Here is a 19,898-nt window from a genome sequence, read left to right on the forward strand (position 1 = left end):
TGTTGATCCCAACCATCCTGCCTCATCCCAACTGTCCTGCCTGATCCCAGCTGTCCTGATCCCAACTATTCTGCCTGATCCCAACTGTCCTGATCCCAAATGTCCTGCCTGATCCCAACTGTCCTGATCCCAGCTGTCTTGTTTGATCCCAGTTGTCCTGATCCCAACCATCCTGCCTGATCCCAACCGTCCTGATCCCAACCATCCTGCCTGATCCCAACTATCCTGATCCCAACTGTCCTGATCCCAACCATCCTGATCCCAACCATCCTGCCTGATCCCAGCTGTCCTGATCCCAACCGTCCTGATCCCAACCGTCCTGCCTGATCCCAACTATCCTGATCCCAACTGTCCTGGATCCCAACTATCCTGATCCCAACCATCCTGCCTGATCCCAGCTGTCCGGATCCCAACTGTCCTGTTTGATCCCAACCGTCCTGCCTGATCCCAGCTGCCCTGATCCCAACCACCCTGCCTGACCCCAAGCCTCCTGCCCCCAACTGCCCTACCGGGAAGGACCATCCTGAAGCTCCTCCACTCCCCTGCTCCTCCACACTAACCTCCCCTCCCCCTCCCCCCCCAGGGAGCTCTTTGGAGCTGGAAGACCTCCAGCTGGGAGCCAAAAGCCTCCTGGGGGAGCAGCCAGGAGCCCCTGGGCCTGCCCCAGGCCGCCCCCAGCCCCGGTACCTGCTCCTGGAGCTCCGCCAGGCGCTGAGCCCTCTCCTCCTCGGAGTCGTCGGAGGAGCTGTCGCTGTCGGAGGAGCTGTCGCTGCTGCTGTCGCTGGAGGAGGGGGCTGCCACCTTGGTGGGGGGTGGCACCACCACGGGGGAGGAGGCTGGCACCAGGGGCTCCTCCGGCTCGTCCGGCATCTTGGCGAAGCGCATCTCAAAGACGTCCTGGGGAGGGGGCGGCAGGGGGGGGGCAGCCGCTCAGCCCGCGCCGGAGCGCCGACAACAGCACCGGCACCCACCCCGGGGTGGAGCTGCCCCCCAGGGGGGAGCCCTGCTCCACCTCACCCCTGAGGGCCCAGGGGACAGACCCCTGGCAGCTCCAAGGCTGTGTGGGAAAGCCACCAATGACAGCTGAGAGCTTCCAGCCCTCCCAGCAGCCCCAAGGCCTCCTCCTGGCCCTGCTCCATGGCCTCCTCCTGGCCCTGCTCCATGGCCTCCTCCTGGCCCTGCTCCATGGCCTCCTCCTGGCCCTGCTCCACCACCTTCCCCAGGAACCATTTCTTCTCTGGTCACATCCAAGCTCCTGCCAGTGTCCAGCCCCAGCTCCTTGCTAGTGTCCAGCCCCAGCCCTCTGCCAGTGTCCAGCCCCAGCCCTCTGCCAGTGTCCAGCCCCTGCCCTCCCCCAGTGTCCAACCCCATCCCTCCCCCAGTGTCCAGCCCCTGCTCTCTCCCAGGGTCCAGCCCCAGCCCTCCCCCAGTGTCCAGCCCCAGCCCTCCCCCAGTGTCCAGCCCCTGCCCTCCCCCAGTGCCCAGCCCCAATCCTCTCCCAGTGTCCAGCCCCAGCCCTCTGGCACTGTCCAGCCCCTGCCCTCTCCCAGGGTCCAGCCCCAATCCTCTCCCAGGGTCCAGCCCCTGCCTTCCCTCAGTGTCCAGCCCCAGCCCTCCCCCAGTGTCCAGCCCCTGCCCTCCCCCAGTGTCCAGCCCCTGCCCTCTCTCCCAATGTCCAGCCCCTGCCCTCCCCCAGTGTCCAGCCCCAATCCTCTGCCAGTGTCCAGCCCCAGCCCTCCCCCAGTGTCCAGCCCCAGCCCTCCCCCAGTGTCCAGCCCCTGCCCTCCCCCAGTGTCCAGCCCCTGCCCTCCCCCAGTGTCCAGCCCCTGCCCTCCCCCAGTGTCCAGCCGCTGCTCTCTCCCAGGGTCCAGCCCCAGCCCTCCCCCAGTGTCCAGCCCCTGCCCTGCCCCAGTGTCCAGCCCCTGCCCTCCCCCAGGGTCCAGCCCCTGCCCTCCCCCAGGGTCCAGCCCCTGCCCCTTGCCCCTCCAGCTCTTGCTCCAGACTCTGCCTCCAGCTTCCCCCTCAGCCTCTCCCAGCTGTGGGAAGGTCACCACAAGGCCTCCTGGAGCCTCCTCCAGGCTGCCCCCCCCCCAAACTCTCTCAGCAGAGAGCTTCCAGCCCTCCCAGCAGCCCCAAGGCCTCCTCTGGCCCTGCTCCCCCAGCTCCCTGTCCCTGCTGTGCTGAGGACTCCAGAGCTGAGCTCCCAGGGGCAGCCCAGGGGCAGAACCTCCTCCTCCTCCTCCCCCTGCCTGCTGCCCACCCTCTGGGGATGCAGCCCAGGAGATGCTGCTTGGGGCTGGGCTGGGAGCTCACCCTGCTGGCTCCTGGGGAGCTTCTCCCCGCCTGCCACTCCCCCCCAAGGCCTTCCCCATGGGGCTCCTTCTCCAGCCCTTCCTCCCCCCCTTGGTCTGACCCACAGGGCTTCTCCCAGCCCACGGCCAGGACCTTGCACTTGGCCTTGCAGAACCTCCTGAGGCTCTCCTGGTGCCAGCCTGCCCTGGCCACAAGGGATGACCCTTGGGGGGGGGGTTGTGTCAAAGAACCAAAGGCTGGAGCTCTTCATCCCATTGTGGAGCTTCTCCACAGGCTCCTCCCAACACCAGGAGGTGTTTGCTGCCCCCAGATCCCCCCCCAGGAGACCCCAGGGAGCAGCCCAGCCCTGGGGGAACGGAGACCGCCGCCGGCAGCAGCGGCGGAGCCCAGGGGTTAAGCAAGCCCCTCCCGAAGCCCCCTGCAGAGCCTGCCCTGCCCCCTGGGGGGGAAAAAGCCAAGCCCAGGAGCAGCAAGGTGGAGGCAGAAGGGAAGCTGTGAGGCCTCACCTGCAGCTTCCTGGCCATGGCCACCACCTCGTGGTCCGCAGGGTTGTACTTGTAGCAGTTGGAGAACATCAACCGGACGTCGGCGGCGAACTCCTGGGCGTCGCGGTACTCCCGGCCCTCCAGCTTGGACTGCAGCAGGACAGAACCAGCAGGATTGGGCAATTTTGGGTCAAAACTCCATGAATCAGAGAAGCAGAGAATGGCCCAGGCTGGAAGGGACCCCCAAAGGCATCCTCCCTGCAGCCAGCAGTCATCCAACCACCATCTGCTCTGCTCCAGCTCAGAGCCATTGCCCCTGAGCCTGTCCCTGTCCTGCTACTCCCAGCCCTCCAGCTTGGACTGCAGCAGGACAGAACCACCAGGATTGGGCAATTTTGGGTCAAAACTCCATGAATCAGAGAAGCAGAGACCCAGAGAATGGCTCAGGCTGGAAGGGACCCCCAGAGATCATCCTCCCTGCAGCCAGCAGTCATCCAACCTCCATCTGCTCTGCACCAGCTCAGAGCCATTGCCCCTGGGCCTGTCCCTGTCCTGCTACTCCCAGCCCTTCAGCTTGGACTGCAGCAGGACAGAACCAGCAGGATTGGGCAATTTTGGGTCAAAACTCCATGAATCAGAGGAGCAGAGAAGCAGAGAATGGCTCAGCCTGGAAGGGACCCCCAGAGATCATCCTCCCTGCAGCCAGCAGTCATCCAACCTCCATCTGCTCTGCTCCGGCTCAGAGCCATTGCCCCTGGGACTCCCAAGCCCTCCAGCTTGGACTGCAGCAGGACAGAACCACCAGGATTGGGCAATTTTGGGTCAAAACTCCATGAATCAGAGAAGCAGAGAACCAGAGAATGGCTCAGGCTGGAAGGGACCCCCAGAGGTCATCCTCCCTGTAGCCAGCAGTCATCCAACCTCCATCTGCTCTGCACCAGCTCAGAGCCATTGCCCCTGGGCCTGTCCCTGTCCTGGGACTCCCAGCCCTCCAGCTTGGACTGCAGCAGGACAGAACCAGCAGGATTGGGCAATTTTGGGTCAAAACTCCATGAATCAGAGAAGCAGAGAATGGCACAGACTGGAAGGGACCCCCAGAGATCATCCTCCCTGCAGCCAGCAGTCATCCAACCTCCATCTGCTCTGCACCAGCTCAGAGCCATTGCCTCTGGGCCTGTCCCTGTCCTGCTACTCCCAAGCCCTCCAGCTTGGACTGCAGCAGGACAGAACCAGCAGGATTGGGCAACTTTGGGTCAAAACTCCATGAATCAGAGACCCAGAGAATGGCCCAGGCTGGAAGGGACTCCCAGAGATCATCCTCCCTGCAGTCAGCAGTCATCCAACCTCCATCTGCTCTGCTCTGGCTTAGAGCCATTGCCCCTGGGACTCCCAAGCCCTCCAGCTTGGACTGCAGCAGGACAGAACCACCAGGATTGGGCAACTTTGGGTCAAAACTCCATGAATCAGAGAATCAGAGACCCAGAGAATGGCCCAGGCTAGAAGGGACCCCCAGAGGGTATCCTCCCTGCAGCCAGCAGTCATCCAACCTCCATCTGCTCTGCTCCGCCTTAGAGCCATTGCCCCTGGGACTCCCAAGCCCTCCAGCTTGGACTGCAGCAGGACAGAACCAGCAGCATTGGGCAATTTTGGGTCAAAACTCCATGAATCAGGCAATCAGAGACCCAGAGAACAGCCCAGGCTGGAAAGGACCCCCAGAGGTCATCCTCCCTGCAGCCAGCAGTCATCCAACCTCCATCTGCTCTGCTCCGGCTCAGAGCCATTGCCCCTGGGCCTGTCCCTGTCCTGGGACACCCAGCCCTCCAGCTTGGACTGCAGCAGGACAGAACCACCAGGATTAGGCAACTTTGGGTCAAAACTCCATGAATCAGAGAAGCAGAGAACCAGAGAATGGCTCAGGCTGGAAGGGACCCCCAGATGTCATCCTCCCTGCAGCCAGCAGTCATCCAACCTCCATCTGCTCTGCTCTGGCTTAGAGCCATTGCCCCTGGGACACCCAAGCCCTCCAGCTTGGACTGCAGCAGGACAGAACCACCAGGATTGGGCAACTTTGGGTCAAAACTCCATGAATCAGAGAAGCAGAGACCCAGAGAATGGCTCAGTCTGGAAGAGACCCCCAAAGGCATCCTCCCTGCAGCCAGCAGTCATCCAACCTCCATCTGCTCTGCTCCGGCTTAGAGCTATTGCCCCTGGGACTCCCAAGCTCTCCAGCTTGGACTGCAGCAGAACAGAACCAGCAGGATTGGGCAATTTTGGGTCAAAACTCCATGAATCAGGCAATCAGAGACCCAGAGAACAGCCCAGGCTGGAAAGGACCCCCAGAGGTCATCCTCCCTGCAGCCAGCAGTCATCCAACCTCGATGTGCTCTGCTCCAGATCAGAGCCATTGCCCCTGGGCCTGTCCCTGTCCTGGGACTCCCAGCCCTCCAGCTTGGACTGCAGCAGGACAGAACCACCAGGATTAGGCAACTTTGGGTCAAAACTCCATGAATCAGAGAAGCAGAGAACCAGAGAATGGCTCAGGCTGGAAGGGACCCCCAGATGTCATCCTCCCTGCAGCCAGCAGTCATCCAACCTCCATCTGCTCTGCTCCGGCTCAGAGCCATTGCCCCTGGGACTCCCAAGCCCTCCAGCTTGGACTGCAGCAGGACAGAACCAGCAGGATTGGGCAACTTTGGGTCAAAACTCCATGAATCAGAGAAGCAGAGAATGACTCAGGCTGGAAGGGACCCCCAGAGGTCATCCTCCCTGCAGCCAGCAGTCATCCAACCTCCATCTGCTCTGCTCCGGCTCAGAGCCTTTGTCCCTGGGCCTCTCCCTGTCCTGGCCCTCCAGCTTGGACTGCAGCAGGACAGAAGCAGCAGGATTGGACAACTTTGGGTCAAAACTCCATGAATCAGAGAAGCAGACACCCAGAGAATGGCTCAGGCTGGAAGGGACCCCCAGAGACCATCCTCCCTGCAGCCAGCAGTCATCCAACCTCCATCTGCTCTGCACCAGCTCAGAGCCATTGCCCCTGGGACTCCCAAGCCCTCCAGCTTGGACTGCAGCAGGACAGAACCAGCAGGATTGGGCAATTTTGGGTCAAAACTCCATGAATCAGAGAAGCAGAGAACCAGAGAATGGCTCAGCCTGGAAGGGACCCCCAGAGGGCATCCTCCCTGCAGCCAGCAGTCATCCAACCTCCATCTGCTCTGCTCCGGCTCAGAGCCATTGCCCCTGGGCCTGTCCCTGTGCTGCTACTCCCAGCCCTCCAGCTTGGACTGCAGCAGGACAGAACCACCAGGATTAGGCAACTTTGGGTCAAAACTCCATGAATCAGAGAAGCAGAGAACCAGAGAATGGCTCAGGCTGGAAGGGACCCCCAGATGTCATCCTCCCTGCAGCCAGCAGTCATCCAACCTCCATCTGCTCTGCTCCGGCTTAGAGCCATTGCCCCTGGGACTCCCAAGCCCTCCAGCTTGGACTGCAGCAGGACAGAACCAGCAGGATTGGGCAACTTTGGGTCAAAACTCCATGAATCAGAGACCCAGAGAACAGCCCAGGCTGGAAGGGACCCCCAGAGGTCATCCTCCCTGCAGCCAGCAGTCATCCAACCTCCATCTGCTCTGCACCGGCTCAGAGCCATTGCCCCTGGGACTCCCAGGCCCTCCAGCTTGGACTGCAGCAGGACAGAACCACCAGGATTGGGCAATTTTGGGTCAAAACTCCATGAATCAGACAATCAGAGACCCAGAGAACAGCCCAGGCTGGAAAGGACCCCCAGAGGTCATCCTCCCTGCAGCCAGCAGTCATCCAACCTCGATGTGCTCTGCTCCAGATCAGAGCCATTGCCCCTGGGCCTGTCCCTGTCCTGGGACTCCCAGCCCTCCAGCTTGGACTGCAGCAGGACAGAACCACCAGGATTGGGCAATTTTGGGTCAAAACTCCATGAATCAGAGAAGCAGAGAATGGCACAGACTGGAAGGGACCCCCAGAGATCATGCTCCGTGCAGCCAGCAGTCATCCAACCTCGATGTGCTCTGCTCCAGATCAGAGCCATTGCCCCTGGGACTCCCAAGCCCTCCAGCTTGGACTGCAGCAGAACAGAACCAGCAGGATTGGGCAACTTTGGGTCAAAACTCCATGAATCAGAGAAGCAGAGACGCAGAGAATGGCCCAGGCTGGAAGGGACCTCCAAAGGCATCCTCCCTGCAGCCAGCAGTCATCCAACCTCCATCTGCTCTGCTCCGGCTTAGAGCCATTGCCCCTGAGACCCCCAAGCCCTCCAGCTTGGGACTGCAGCAGGACAGAACCAGCAGGATTGGGCAACTTTGGGTCAAAACTCCATGAATCAGAGGAGCAGAGAATGACTCAGGCTGGAAGGGACCCCCAGAGATCATCCTCCCTGCAGCCAGCAGTCATCCAACCTCCATCTGCTCTGCTCCGGCTCAGAGCCATTGCCCCTGAGACCCCCAAGCCCTCCAGCTTGGGACTGCAGCAGGACAGAACCAGCAGGATTGGGCAACTTTGGGTCAAAACTCCATGAATCAGAGAATCAGAGAAGCAGAGAATGGCACAGACTGGAAGGGACCCCCAGAGGGCATCCTCCCTGCAGCCAGCAGTCATCCAACCTCCATCTGCTCTGCTCCGGCTTAGAGCCATTGCCCCTGGGACTCCCAAGCCCTCCAGCTTGGACTGCAGCAGGACAGAACCACCAGGATTGGGCAACTTTGGGTCAAAACTCCATGAATCAGAGAAGCAGAGAATGGCACAGACTAGAAGGGACCCCCAAAGGCATCCTCCCTGCAGCCAGCAGTCATCCAACCTCCATCTGCTCTGCTCCGGCTTAGAGCCATTGCCCCTGAGCCTGTTTGGGTCCAAACCTCAACTAATTAGGGTCAAAATGATTGGTTTGGGTCCAAACCTCAACTAATTAGGGTCAAAATGATTGGTTTGGGTTCTAAACCAAACTAATTAGGGTCAAACTGATTGGTTCAGGGCTTTTTTCACCCCAAAGGGCCCTGCTGGGATTTTGCTGTTCTCTGGAGCCCCCTCCTGGGCTCACCGGGGACTGCAGGCGGGACACAGCCCCAGAGAGCAGCTCCAGAACTGTTTTGGTCATCCCAAACATCACCACAACAGGAGAGCCAAATGTGCCAGAACCCCCAGAGCTCTCTCAGTGCCACCCCCCTGCTCCTCCAGGGTGTCCCCAGGGGGCAGCTGGCCCCCACAGGAAGAGGCTCCACAACCTCCCTGAGGGCTCTGAGGCCTCCAAGCCAAGAGCTTGCTCCTGCTGGCACCTCCTGGGCTGCCCCTTGGTGCCCCTGGGCCCAGACCTGAGCACAGCCCAGCCCCAGCCTCCTGCCCTCCCCCCCTCCAGCTCTTGCCCCCAGGCAGGAGCTGACCTCTGGGGCTGCTCTCCTGCAGGCTCAGCAGCCCCAGCAGCCCCCAGAGAGCTGCCCTCAGCCTCTCCTCAAGCTCTGTTGCCCCTTGGCCCAGCAGCTCCTGGCCTCTGCCCCTGGGGAGCCCACAGCTGGCCCCAGCTCTGGGGCTGTGGCCTGGCTGGGGCAGAGCAGAGGGGCAGCAGCAGCTCCCTCTGGGCCCTGCTGCCCACACTCTTCCTCCTGCCCCCCAGCACAGCCTCCTGGGCACCTCCTGGGCCCCCTGGCTGCCCCCCAGCACTGGCAGGGGCTCCTTCCCAGCAGCTCCTCCCCTCCATGCCCTGGGGCAGGAGCCTGCCCTTGGCCTGGCTGCCCCTCAGGAGCTTCCTCTGCCCCTGCTCTGCAGCCTGGCCCTGGGCTCTCTCCTCCCCTCCCAGCCTGGAGGCAGCAGCAAAGTGCTTGAGGCTCCCCCTGGCCTTTGCCCAGGCTGCTGCTGAAGCTGGGGGCCAGGTGCTCCAGACCCCTCCCCAGCCTCATTGCCCTTCTCTGGCCATGCTCAAGTCTCTCCATCCCCTTCTTAACCTAAGGAGCCCAGAACTGGACACAGGACTCCAGCTGTGGCCTAACCAGCGCTGAGCACAGGGGTCCAGGATGAGCTCCCTGCTCCTGCTGGCCACACTGCTCCTGACCCAGGCCAGGATGCCCTTGGCTATGCAACCCCAGCTCCCTCAGCCTCTCCTTGTGCCCCAGACCCTTCCCCAGCCTCATTGCCCTTCTCTGGCCACACTCAAGTCTCTCCCTGCCCTTCTTAACCTAAGGAACCCAGAACTGGATGCAGGACTCCAGCTGTGGCCTAACCAGCACTGAGCACAGGGGCAGGATGAGCTCCCTGCTCCTGCTGGCCACACTGCTCCTGCTCCAGGCCAGGTTGCCCTTGGCTATGCAACCCCAGCTCCCTCATCCTCTCGTCCTGCCCCAGACCCTTCCCCAGGCTCCTTGCTCTTCTCAGGCCACACTCAAGTCTCTCCATGCCCTTCTTAACCTGAGGGGCCCAGAACTGGATGCAAGACTCCAGCTGTGGCCTAACCAGCACCGAGCACAGGCATCCTGGATGACCTCCCTGCTCCTACTCCAGGCCAGGTTGCCCTTGGCTAAGCAACCCTAGCTCCCTCAGCCTCTCCTTGTGCCCCAGACCCCTCCCCAGCCTTGTTGCCCTCCTCTGGCCACACTCAAGTCTCTCCATGCCCTTCTTAACCTGAGGGGGCCCAGAACTGGATGCAGGACTCCAGCTGTGGCCTAACCAGCGCCGAGCAAAGGGGCAGGATGAGCTCCCTGCTCCTGCTCCAGGCCAGGTTGCCATTGGCTAAGCAGCCCCAGCTCCCTAAGCCTCTCCTCATGCCCCAGACCCCTCCCCAGACCCCTCCCCAGCCTCGTTGCCCTTCTCTGGCCACACTCAAGTCTTTCCATGCCTTTCTTAACCTGAGGGGGCCCAGAACCGGATGCAGGACTCCAGCTGTGGCCTAACCAGCGCTGAGCACAGGGGCAGGATGAGCTCCCTGCTCCTGCTGGCCACACTGCTCCTGCTCCAGGCCAGGTTGCCATTGGCTAAGTAACCCCAGCTCCCTCAGCCTCTCCTCATGCCCCAGACCCCTCCCCAGGCTCGTTGCCCTCCTCTGGCCACGCTGAAGTCTCTCCCTGCCCTTCTTAACCTGAGGAGCCCAGAACTGGACACAGGACTCCAGGTATGGCCTAACCAGCACCGAGCACAGGGGCAGGATGAGCTCCCTGCTCCTGCTGGCCACACTGCTCCTGCTCCAGGCCAGAATGCCCTTGGCTATGCAACCCCAGCTCCCTCAGCCTCTCCTTGTGCTCAAGACCCCTCCCCAGCCTCCTTGCCCTTCTCTGGCCACACTCAAGTCTCTCCCTGCCCTTCTTAACCTGAGGAGCCCAGAACTGGATGCAGGACTCCAGCTGTGGCCGAACCAGCGCCAAGCACAGGGGCAGGATGAACTCCCTGCTCCTGCTCCAGGCCAGGTTGCCATTGGCTATGCAACCCCAGCTCCCTCAGCCTCTCCTTGTGCCCCAGACCCCTCCCCAGCCTCATTGCCCTTCTCTGGCCACACTCAAGTCTCTCCGTGCCCTTCTTAACCTAAGGAGCCCAGAACTGGACACAGGACTCCAGGTATGGCCTAACCAGCGCTGAGCACAGGCGTCCAGGATGAGCTCCCTGCTCCTGCTGGCCACACTGCTCCTGCTCCAGGCCAGGATGCTCTTGGCTATGCAACCCCAGCTCCCTCAGCCTCTCCTCCTGCCCCAGACCCCTCCCCAGCCTTGTTGCCCTCCTCTGGCCACGCTGAAGTCTCTCCCTGCCCTTCTTAACCTGAGGGGGCCCAGAACTGGATTCAGGACTCCAGCTGTGGCCTAACCAGCACCGAGCACAGGGGCAGGATGAACTCCATGCTTCTGCTCCAGGCCAGGTTGCCAGTGGCTAAGCAGCCCCAGCTCCTTCAGCCTCTCCTCCTGCCCCAGACCCCTCCCCAGCCTCATTGCCCTTCTCTGGCCACACTCAAGTCTCTCCATGCCCTTCTTAACCTGAGGAGCCCAGAACTGGATGCAGGACTCCAGCTGTGGCCTAACCAGCACCGAGCACAGGGGCAGGATGAGCTCCCTGCTCCTGCTGGCCACACTGCTCCTGCTCCAGGCCAGGATGCCCTTGGCTAAGCAACCCCAGCTCCCTCAGCCTCTCCTCCTGCCCCAGACCCCTCCCCAGCCTCATTGCCCTTCTCTGGCCACACTCAAGTCTCTCCATGCCCTTCTTAACCTGAGGAGCCCAGAACTGGATGCAGGACTCCAGCTGTGGCCTAACCAGCACCGAGCACAGGGGCAGGATGAGCTCCCTGCTCCTGCTGGCCACACTGCTCCTGCTCCAGGCCAGGACACCCTTGGCTAAGCAACCCCAGCTCCCTCAGCCTCTCCTCGTGCTCCAGACCCCTCCCCAGCCTTCTTGCCCTCCTCTGGCCATGCTCAGTCTCTCCATGCCCTTCTTAACCTGAGGGGGCCCAGAACCGGACGCAGGACTCCAGCTGTGGCCTAACCAGCGCCAAGGACAGGGGCAGGATGAACTCCTTGCTCCTGCTCCAGGCCAGGTTGCCATTGGCTATGCAACTCCAGCTCCCTCAGCCTCTCCTCCTGCCCTAGACCCCTCCCCAGACTCCTTGCCCTTCTCTGGCCATGCTCAGTCTCTCCATGCCCTTCTTAACCTGAGGAGCCCAGAAATGGAGGCAGGACTCCAGCTGTGGCCTAACCAGCACCAAGCACTGGGGCAGGATGAGCTCCCTGCTCCTACTCCAGGTCAGGTTGCCCTTGGCTAAGCAATCCCAGCTCCCTCAGCCTCTCCTTGTGCCCCAGACCCCTCCCCAGCCTCGTTGCCCTTCTCTGGCCACACTCAAGTCTTTCCATGCCCTTCTTAACCTAAGGAGCCCAGAACTGGATGCAGTACTCCAGCTGTGGCCTAACCAGCACCGAGCACAGGGGCAGGATGAGCTCCCTGCTCCTGCTGGCCACACTGCTCCTGCTCCAGGCCAGGTTGCCATTGGCTAAGCAACCCCAGCTCCCTCAGCCTCTCCTCATAGCCCTGTGCTCCAGACCCCTCCCCAGCCTTCTTGCCCTCCTCTGGCCATGCTCAGTCTCTCCATGCCCTTCTTAACCTGAGGGGGCCCAGAACCGGACGCAGGACTCCAGCTGTGGCCTAACCAGCGCCGCGCTCAGGCGTCCAGGACGACCTCCACGCTCCTGCCGGCCGCACTCTGCCTCCTGCCCCTCCAGCGCCCCCCGGGGGCTCACCTTGATGGTGCTGAGGTCCATGGGGTGCTTGATGATGTCGCAGTAGTCGTGCAGGCCCAGGGCCTCCACGTCCACGGGCTTGTAGAAGGGCCAGGCGTAGGCGGCGTGCTTCTTGGCGAACATCTCCTTGATGATGCCGCCGCAGTACTTGAGCTGCTCCGAGACCTTGCTGCTCTTCTCGGCGCCGTGCTGCTGGGAGTCGGGGACGTCCTTCTTGGGGGGCTTCACCGGGCGGCTGCTCTCCCGCCGCGGCCCCCCCAGCTTGGTGGCCTTGGCCTCGGCGGGCAGCGAGGAGGAGGAGTCGTGGATCGGGTCGATGGTGGTCGGCGTGGTGGTGTCTGCTTTCCTCTTCACCCCTTTCTTTGTCTGCGGGAGAGGCAAAGCTGAGCTCAGGGGGCGCTTGGACACCCAAAGCCGAGCTCAGGGTGCGCTTGGACACCCAAAGCCGAGCTCAAGCTGCTCTGGGACGGCCAAAGCCGAGCTCAAGCTGCTCTGGGACGGCCAAAGCCGAGCTCAGGCTGCTCTGGGACGGCCAAAGCCGAGCTCAGGCTGCTCTGGGACGGCCAAAGCCGAGCTCAAGCTGCTCTTGGGCACCCAAAGCCGAGCTCAAGCTGCTCTTGGACGGCCAAAGCCGAGCTCAAGCTGCTCTGGGACAGCCAAAGCCGAGCTCAAGCTGCTCTGGGACGGTCAAAGCCGAGCTCAAGCTGCTCTTGGACACCCAAAGCCGAGCTCAAGCTGCTCTTGGGCACCCAAAGCCGAGCTCAAGCTGCTCTGGGACAGCCAAAGCCGAGCTCAAGCTGCTCTGGGACAGCCAAAGCCGAGCTCAAGCTGCTCTGGGACAGCCAAAGCCGAGCTCAAGCTGCGCTTGGACAGCCAAAGCCGAGCTCAAGCTGCGCTTGGACAGCCAAAGCCGAGCTCAAGCTGCTCTGGGACAGCCAAAGCCGAGCTCAAGCTGCCCTTGGACACCCAAAGCCGAGCTCAAGCTGCTCTTGGACAGCCAAAGCCGAGCTCAAGCTGCTCTGGGACAGCCAAAGCCGAGCTCAAGCTGCTCTGGGACAGCCAAAGCCGAGCTCAAGCTGCTCTGGGACAGCCAAAGCCGAGCTCAAGCTGCTCTGGGACAGCCAAAGCCGAGCTCAAGCTGCGCTTGGACAGCCAAAGCCGAGCTCAAGCTGCGCTTGGACAGCCAAAGCCGAGCTCAAGCTGCTCTGGGACGGCCAAAGCCGAGCTCATGTTGCTCTGGGACGGCCAAAGCTGAGCTCAAGCTGCTCTGGAACAGCCAAAGCCGAGCTCAAGCTGCTCTGGGACAGCCAAAGCCGAGCTCATGTTGCTCTGGGACAGCCAAAGCTGAGCTCAAGCTGCTCTAGGACAGCCAAAGCCGAGCCCAAGCTGCTCTTGGACGGCCAAAGCCGAGCCCAAGCTGCTCTTGGACGGCCAAAGCTGAGCCCAAGCTGCTCTTGGACGGCCAAAGCTGAGCCCAAGCTGCTCTTGGACAGCCAAAGCTGAGCTCAAGCTGCTCTTGGACACCCAAAGCCGAGCTCAAGCTGCTCTTGGACACCCAAAGCCGAGCTCAAGCTGCTCTTGGACACCCAAAGCTGAGCTCAAGCTGCTCTTGGACACCCAAAGCCGAGCTCAAGCTGCTCTTGGACGGCCAAAGCTGAGCTCAAGCTGCTCTTGGACACCCAAAGCTGAGCTCAAGCTGCTCTTGGACACCCAAAGCCGAGCTCAAGCTGCTCTTGGACACCCAAAGCTGAGCTCAAGCTGCTCTTGGACACCCAAAGCCGAGCTCAAGCTGCTCTTGGACACCCAAAGCCGAGCTCAAGCTGCTCTTGGACACCCAAAGCCGAGCTCAAGCTGCTCTTGGACACCCAAAGCTGAGCTCAAGCTGCTCTTGGACACCCAAAGCTGAGCTCAAGCTGCTCTTGGAGAGCCAAAGCCGAGCTCAAGCTGCTCTTGGAGAGCCAAAGCCGAGCTCAAGCTGCTCTGGGACAGCCAAAGCTGAGCTCAAGCTGCTCTGGGACAGCCAAAGCTGAGCTCAAGCTGCTCTGGGACACCCAAAGCTGAGCTCAAGCTGCTCTGGGACAGCCAAAGCTGAGCTCAAGCTGCTCTGGGACACCCAAAGCCGAGCTCAAGCTGCTCTTGGACAGCCAAAGCTGAGCTCAAGCTGCTCTGGGACGGCCAAAGCCGAGCCCAGGCTGCTCTTGGACACCCAAAGCTGAGCTCAACTTAATGCTGATTAATCAATGATGATTGACTCTGAACAATCAAAGCTGATTAATCAACGCAGAATTGATGCTGAATCACTGACAGTAAGTAATCGACGCTGATTAATAAATGCTGATCAATCAATGCGGACTGACACTAAATGACACTAATTAATCAGCGCCGATTAATTGATGCTGAATAATCGATGCTGAATGACTGACGCTACTTAATGCTGAATAATCAATGCTGATTAATCAATGGTGATTGACACTGAATAATCCATGCTGATCAATCAATGTCAATTAACTGATGCTGTTCAAGCAATGCAGAATATTCAAAGCCAATTAATCAATGCTGAATAACCAACACTAATTGATGCTGAATAATCAATGCCCATTGCTTGATGCTGATTGATCAATGCTGACACTGAATAATCGATGCTGATTAATCAATGCCGATTACTTGATGCTGATTAATCAATGATGATTGATACTGAATAATTAATGCTGATTACTTGATGCTGATTGATCAATGATGATTGACACAGAATAATCAATGCTGATTGATGCTGATTAATCAATGACAATTAACTGACACTGATTAATCGATGTTGATTAATCAATGGTGACTGACACTGAATAATTGATGATGATTAATTGATGCTGATTACTCGATCCTGATTAATCAATGGCAATTAACTGATGCTGATTAATCGATGCTGATCAATTAATGCCGATTAATCAATGATTGACACTGAATAACTGATGCTGATTAATCAGTGATGATTGACACTGAATAATCGATGCTGATTAATTAATGGTGAATGACACCGAATAATCAATGCTGATTAATCAATGGTGATTGATTAATCAGTGTCAGTCACCATTGATTAATCAGCATTGATTATTCAGTTCAATGCTGATTAATCAATGTCGATTAATCAACGGTGATTGACACGGAATAATTGACGCTGATTAATCAATGGCAACTAACCGACACTGATTAATCAATGCTAATAAATCAATGCCGATTACTTGATGCTGATTAATCAATGGTGACTGACACTGATTCATCAATGCTGATCAATCAACGCCGATTAATCAATGATGATTGACACTGAAAAATCGACGCTGATTAATCAATGCCGATTACTTGATGCTGATTAATCAATGATGATTGACACTGATTAATCGATGCTGATTAATCAATGGCGATTAACTGACACTGATTCATCGATGCTGATTAATCAATGCAGATTATTTGATGCTGAATAATCAATGATGATTGACACTGAATAATCAATGCTGATTACCTGATGCTGATTGATCAATGATGATTGACACCGAATAATCAATGCTGATTAATTGATGCTGATTATTCAATGGCGATTAACTGACACTGAATAATCGATGCTAAGTAATCAATGGTGATTGACACTGAATAATTGATGCTGATTAATCAATGATGATTGACACTGAAAAATCAATGCTGATTAATTGATGCTGATTACTTGATGCTGAGTAATCAATGGCAATTAACTGATACTGATTAATCGATGCCAAGTAATCAATGGTGACTGACACTGAATAATTGATGCTGATTAATCAATGATGATTGACACTGAAAAATCAATGCTGATTGATGCTGATTAATCAATGGTGATTGACACTTAATCAGTGATGATTGACACTGAATAATCGATGCTGATTAATCAATGCCGATTATTTGATGCCGATTAATCAATGGCAATTGACACTGAATAATCAATGCCGATTACTTCATGCTGATTAATCACTGGTGACAGAGACTGCTTAATCGATGCTGATTAATCAATGCTGACTGACACTGAAAAATCGAGGCTGATTACTTGATGCCGATTAATAAATGGCAATTGACACTAAATAATCAATGCTGATTAATCGATGCTGATTAATCAATGGCGACTAACTGACACTAATCGATGCTGATTAATCAACGGCGATTAACTGACACTGAATAACTGATGCTGATTAATCAATGGCAATAATTGACGCCGATTAATCGACGCCGAATAACCGACACTAATTAATCGATGCCGATCAATGGGTGATCGATCGACGCCGATCGACCGACGCCGATTACCCGAGGCCGGCGGCGCAGGACTCACCTTGACAGGCTGCGCGGGCGTGGGGATGACGGGCGGGTGGGACTGGAGGGGCTGCGGGGCCGGGGCCGGCGGCGCGGGGGCCTGGGGGGCCGGCGGCGGGAGGGGGGCTTGGGGAGGCACCATCGTCATGACGGGGGGCGGCACGAGGAGGTCGGGGGGTGACGGCGGGGAAGGGGTGCGGAGGCTGCGCCGACGGCAGGGGAGGCTGCGGCGGCACCGGCGGCACCGGGGACGAGGCTTGGGTGGCGTTGGGGACCGCGGGAGGAGCCAGGCTTGGACGTCACTGCCGGCGGGAGAGAGAGAGGAAGGGAAGGGTTGGGAGCGGCCGAGACGCCGCCGGGGGACCGTGGGGGTCAGCACCCACCGGGACCTCCATGGCCTCCACCACTGACCCCCCAGGCCCAGCACCCACCAGGACCTCCATGGCCTCCACCAACTGACCCCCCAGGCCATGACCTCCATGGCCTCCACCCACTGACCCCCCAGGCCCAGCACCCACCCTGACCTCCATGGCCTCCACCACTGACCCCCCCAGGCCCAGCACCCACCCTGACCTCCATGGCCTCTACCACTGACCCCCCAGGACCAGAACCCACCCTGACCTCCATGGCCTCCACCAACTGACCCCCAGGCCCAGCACCCACCCTGACCTCTATGGCCTCCACCACTGACCCCCCAGGCCCAGCACCCACCAGGACCTCCATGGCCTCCACCACTGACCCCCTCAGGACCTCCATGGCCTCCACCACTGACCCCCCCAGGCCCAGCACCCACCAGGACCTCCATGGCTTCCACCACTGACCCCCTCAGGACCTCCATGGCCTCCACTACTGACCCCCAGGCCCAGCACCCCACCAGGACCTCCATGGCCTCTACCACTGACCCCCCAGGCCCAGCACCCACCAGGACCTCCATGGCCTCCACCACTGACCCCCCAGGCCCAGCACCCACCAGGACCTCCATGGCCTCCACCAACTGACCCCCCAGGCCATGACCTCCATGGCCTCCACCACTGACCCCCCAGGCCCAGCACCCACCAGGACCTCCATGGCCTCTACCACTGACCCCCCCAGGCCCAGCACCCACCCTGACTCTATGGCCTCCACCACTGACCCCCCCAAGCTCAGCACCCACCCTGACCTCTATGGCCTCCACCACTGACCCCCCAGGACCAGAACCCACCCTGAGCTCCTCCCCTGGGGAGCCCCAAACCAGGCAGCTCCTGCCCTAGGAGCCCCAAACCGGGCAGCAGCTGCCCTGGGGAGCCCCAGACCGGGCAGCTCCTCCCCTGGGGAGCCCCAAACCAGGCAGCTCCTCCCTCAGGAGCCGTTTTTGGGCTCCCCCCTGAAGATGCTGGATGCCTCTCTTGACCCTTGAGGTGCTCCATGAGCTCCAGGCCACCAGCCAGACCCTGCCCCACCGCTCACAGCCCTCTGGAGCTGTGTCCCTTCCACCCCTCCTCCAAAGCCTGCTGAGGAGCTCTCTTGGGGCGTGCTGGGACACCTCCATTCACCTTCCCCCCGGCTTCTGGAGGCCAGAGGCTGGCCCAGGGCTTGAGGCCAGGAGAGGGAGGCTGAGAGGTGAGCCTGAGAGGGAGGCTCAGGGGGGCCCTGGGCCTCACCTGCTTCCTTCCTGGCACGGCCTCGGCCTTTCGTCTGGGCGATGACGATCTCCGTCTCCTCCGGGGTCATCTCTGAGATCTTCTGCAGGAACAGCTTCTCAAGAGCTTCTGCCATTAAGACAATGTCATCTCCTGGCTGGGGGAGGAAGAAGAGGAGGAGGAGGAGGAGTCAGGCAGGAGGGAGATGGACAGGTGGGAAATCCATCCCCACGGCTGGCGTCCAGGGGAGGACTCTCCGCGGTCCACCTGCAGGCTCCAGCCCGCAGCAGAGGTCTCCAAGCTGAGAGCCTTCCCCAGCTCCCCAGGCCCTGAGAGCCTTCCCTCAGCTCCCCAGAGCCTTCCTCCAGCTCCTCAGGGCCTTCCCCAGCTCCCCAGGGCCTTCCCCAGCTCCCCAAGCCCTGAGAGCCTTCCCACAGCTCCTCAGAGCCTTCCCCAGCTCCCCAAGCCCTGAGAGCCTTCCCCAGCTCCCCAGAGCCTTCCCCAGCTCCCCAAGCCCTGAGAGCCTTCCCACAGCTCCTCAGAGCCTTCCCCAGCTCCCCCAAGCCCTGAGAGCCTTCCCCAGCTCCCCAGAGCCTTCCCCCAGCTCCCCAAGCCCTGAGAGCCTTCCCACAGCTCCCCAGAGCCTTCCCACAGCTCCCCAGAGCCTTCCCCAGCTCCCCAAGCCCTGAGAGCCTTCCCCAGCTCCCCAAGCCCTGAGAGCCTTCCCCAGCTCCCCAAGCCCTGAGAGCCTTCCCTCAGTTCCCCAGAGCCCTTCCTCCAGCTCCTCAGGGCCTTCCCCAGCTCCTCAGAGCCTTCCCTCAGCTCCCCAAGCCCTGAGAGCCTTCCCCAGCTCCCCAGGCCCTGAGAGCCTTCCCCAGCTCCCCAGGCCCTGAGAGCCTTCCCCAGCTCCCCAGGCCCTGAGAGCCTTCCCCAGCTCCCCAGGCCCTGAGAGCCTTCCCCAGCTCCCCAGGCCCTGAGAGCCTTCCCCAGCTCCCCAGAACCTTCCCCAGCTCCCCGAGCCCTGAGAACCTTCCCTCAGTTCCTCAGAGCCTTCCCCAGCTCCCCAGAGCCTGAGAGCCTTCCCAGCTCCCCAGAGCCTTCCCCAGCTCCCCAGAGCCTTCCCCAGCTCCCCAGGCCCTGAGAGCCTTCCCCAGCTCCCCAGGCTCTCAGAGCCTTCCCTCAGTTCCCCAGAGCCTTCCTCCAGCTCCCCAGAGCCTTCCTCCAGGCCCTCAGAGCCTTCCCCAGCTCCCCAGGCCCTGAGAGCCTTCCCTCAGTTCCTCAGAGCCTTCCCCAGCTCCCCAGAGCCTTCCCCCAGCTCCTCAGAGCCTTCCCCCAGCTCCTCAAGCCCTGAGAGCCTTCCCTCAGTTCCTCAGAGCCTTCCCCAGCTCCCCAGAGCCTTCCCCAGCTCCCCAGGCCCCTGAGAGCCTTCCCTCAGCTCCTCAGAGCCTTCCCCAGCTCCCCAGAGCCTTCCCCAGCTCACCAGGCCCTGAGAGCCTTCCCCAGCTCCCCAGGCCCTGAGAGCCTTCCCCAGCTCCCCAGGCTCTGAAAGCTTCCCCAGCTCCCCAGAGCCTCCCCCAGCTCCCCAAGCCCTGAGAGCCTTCCCCAGCTCCCCAGAGCCTTCCCCTCACCTCCCCAGAGCCTTCCCTCAGCTCCTCAGAGCCTTCCCCAGCTCCCCAGAGCCTTCCCCAGCTCCCCAGGCCCTGAGAGCCTTCCCCAGCTCCCCAGAGCCTTCCCCAGCTCCCCAGGCCCTGAGAGCCTTCCCTCAGTTCCCCAGAGCCTTCCTCCAGCTCCCCAGAGCCTTCCCCCCAGCTCCCCAGAGCCTTCCCCCCAGCTCCCCAGAGCCTTCCCCCAGCTCCCCAAGCCCTGAGAGCCTTCCCCAGCTCCCCAAGCACTGAGAGCCTTCCCCAGCTCCCCAGAGCCTTCCCCCA

At 60.1% G+C, this 19,898-nt stretch overlaps 1 protein-coding gene across 1 annotated transcript in view; it reads right to left on the minus strand.

Moving 5' to 3' along the window:
- LOC137460650 (bromodomain-containing protein 4-like) overlaps positions 1-18,145 on the minus strand; it is a gene marked incomplete at its 5' end in the record, with an annotated part of 83,639 nt that extends 65,494 nt beyond the window's left edge. Inside the window, 7 exon segments of the mRNA XM_068170854.1 lie at positions 688-897; positions 2,820-2,948; positions 12,023-12,388; positions 16,371-16,526; positions 16,528-16,629; positions 16,631-16,653; positions 17,992-18,145. Of these exon segments, the coding sequence (XP_068026955.1) occupies positions 688-897; positions 2,820-2,948; positions 12,023-12,388; positions 16,371-16,526; positions 16,528-16,629; positions 16,631-16,653; positions 17,992-18,145 (1,140 nt within the window).
- Positions 18,146-19,898: the final 1,753 nt, after the last annotated feature.

Source organism: Melanerpes formicivorus, unplaced genomic scaffold (assembly GCF_026170545.1).
Source record: "Melanerpes formicivorus ecotype bairdi unplaced genomic scaffold, bMelFor1.0.p_v2 SCAF_684, whole genome shotgun sequence".
Taxonomy (NCBI): domain Eukaryota; kingdom Metazoa; phylum Chordata; class Aves; order Piciformes; family Picidae; genus Melanerpes; species Melanerpes formicivorus.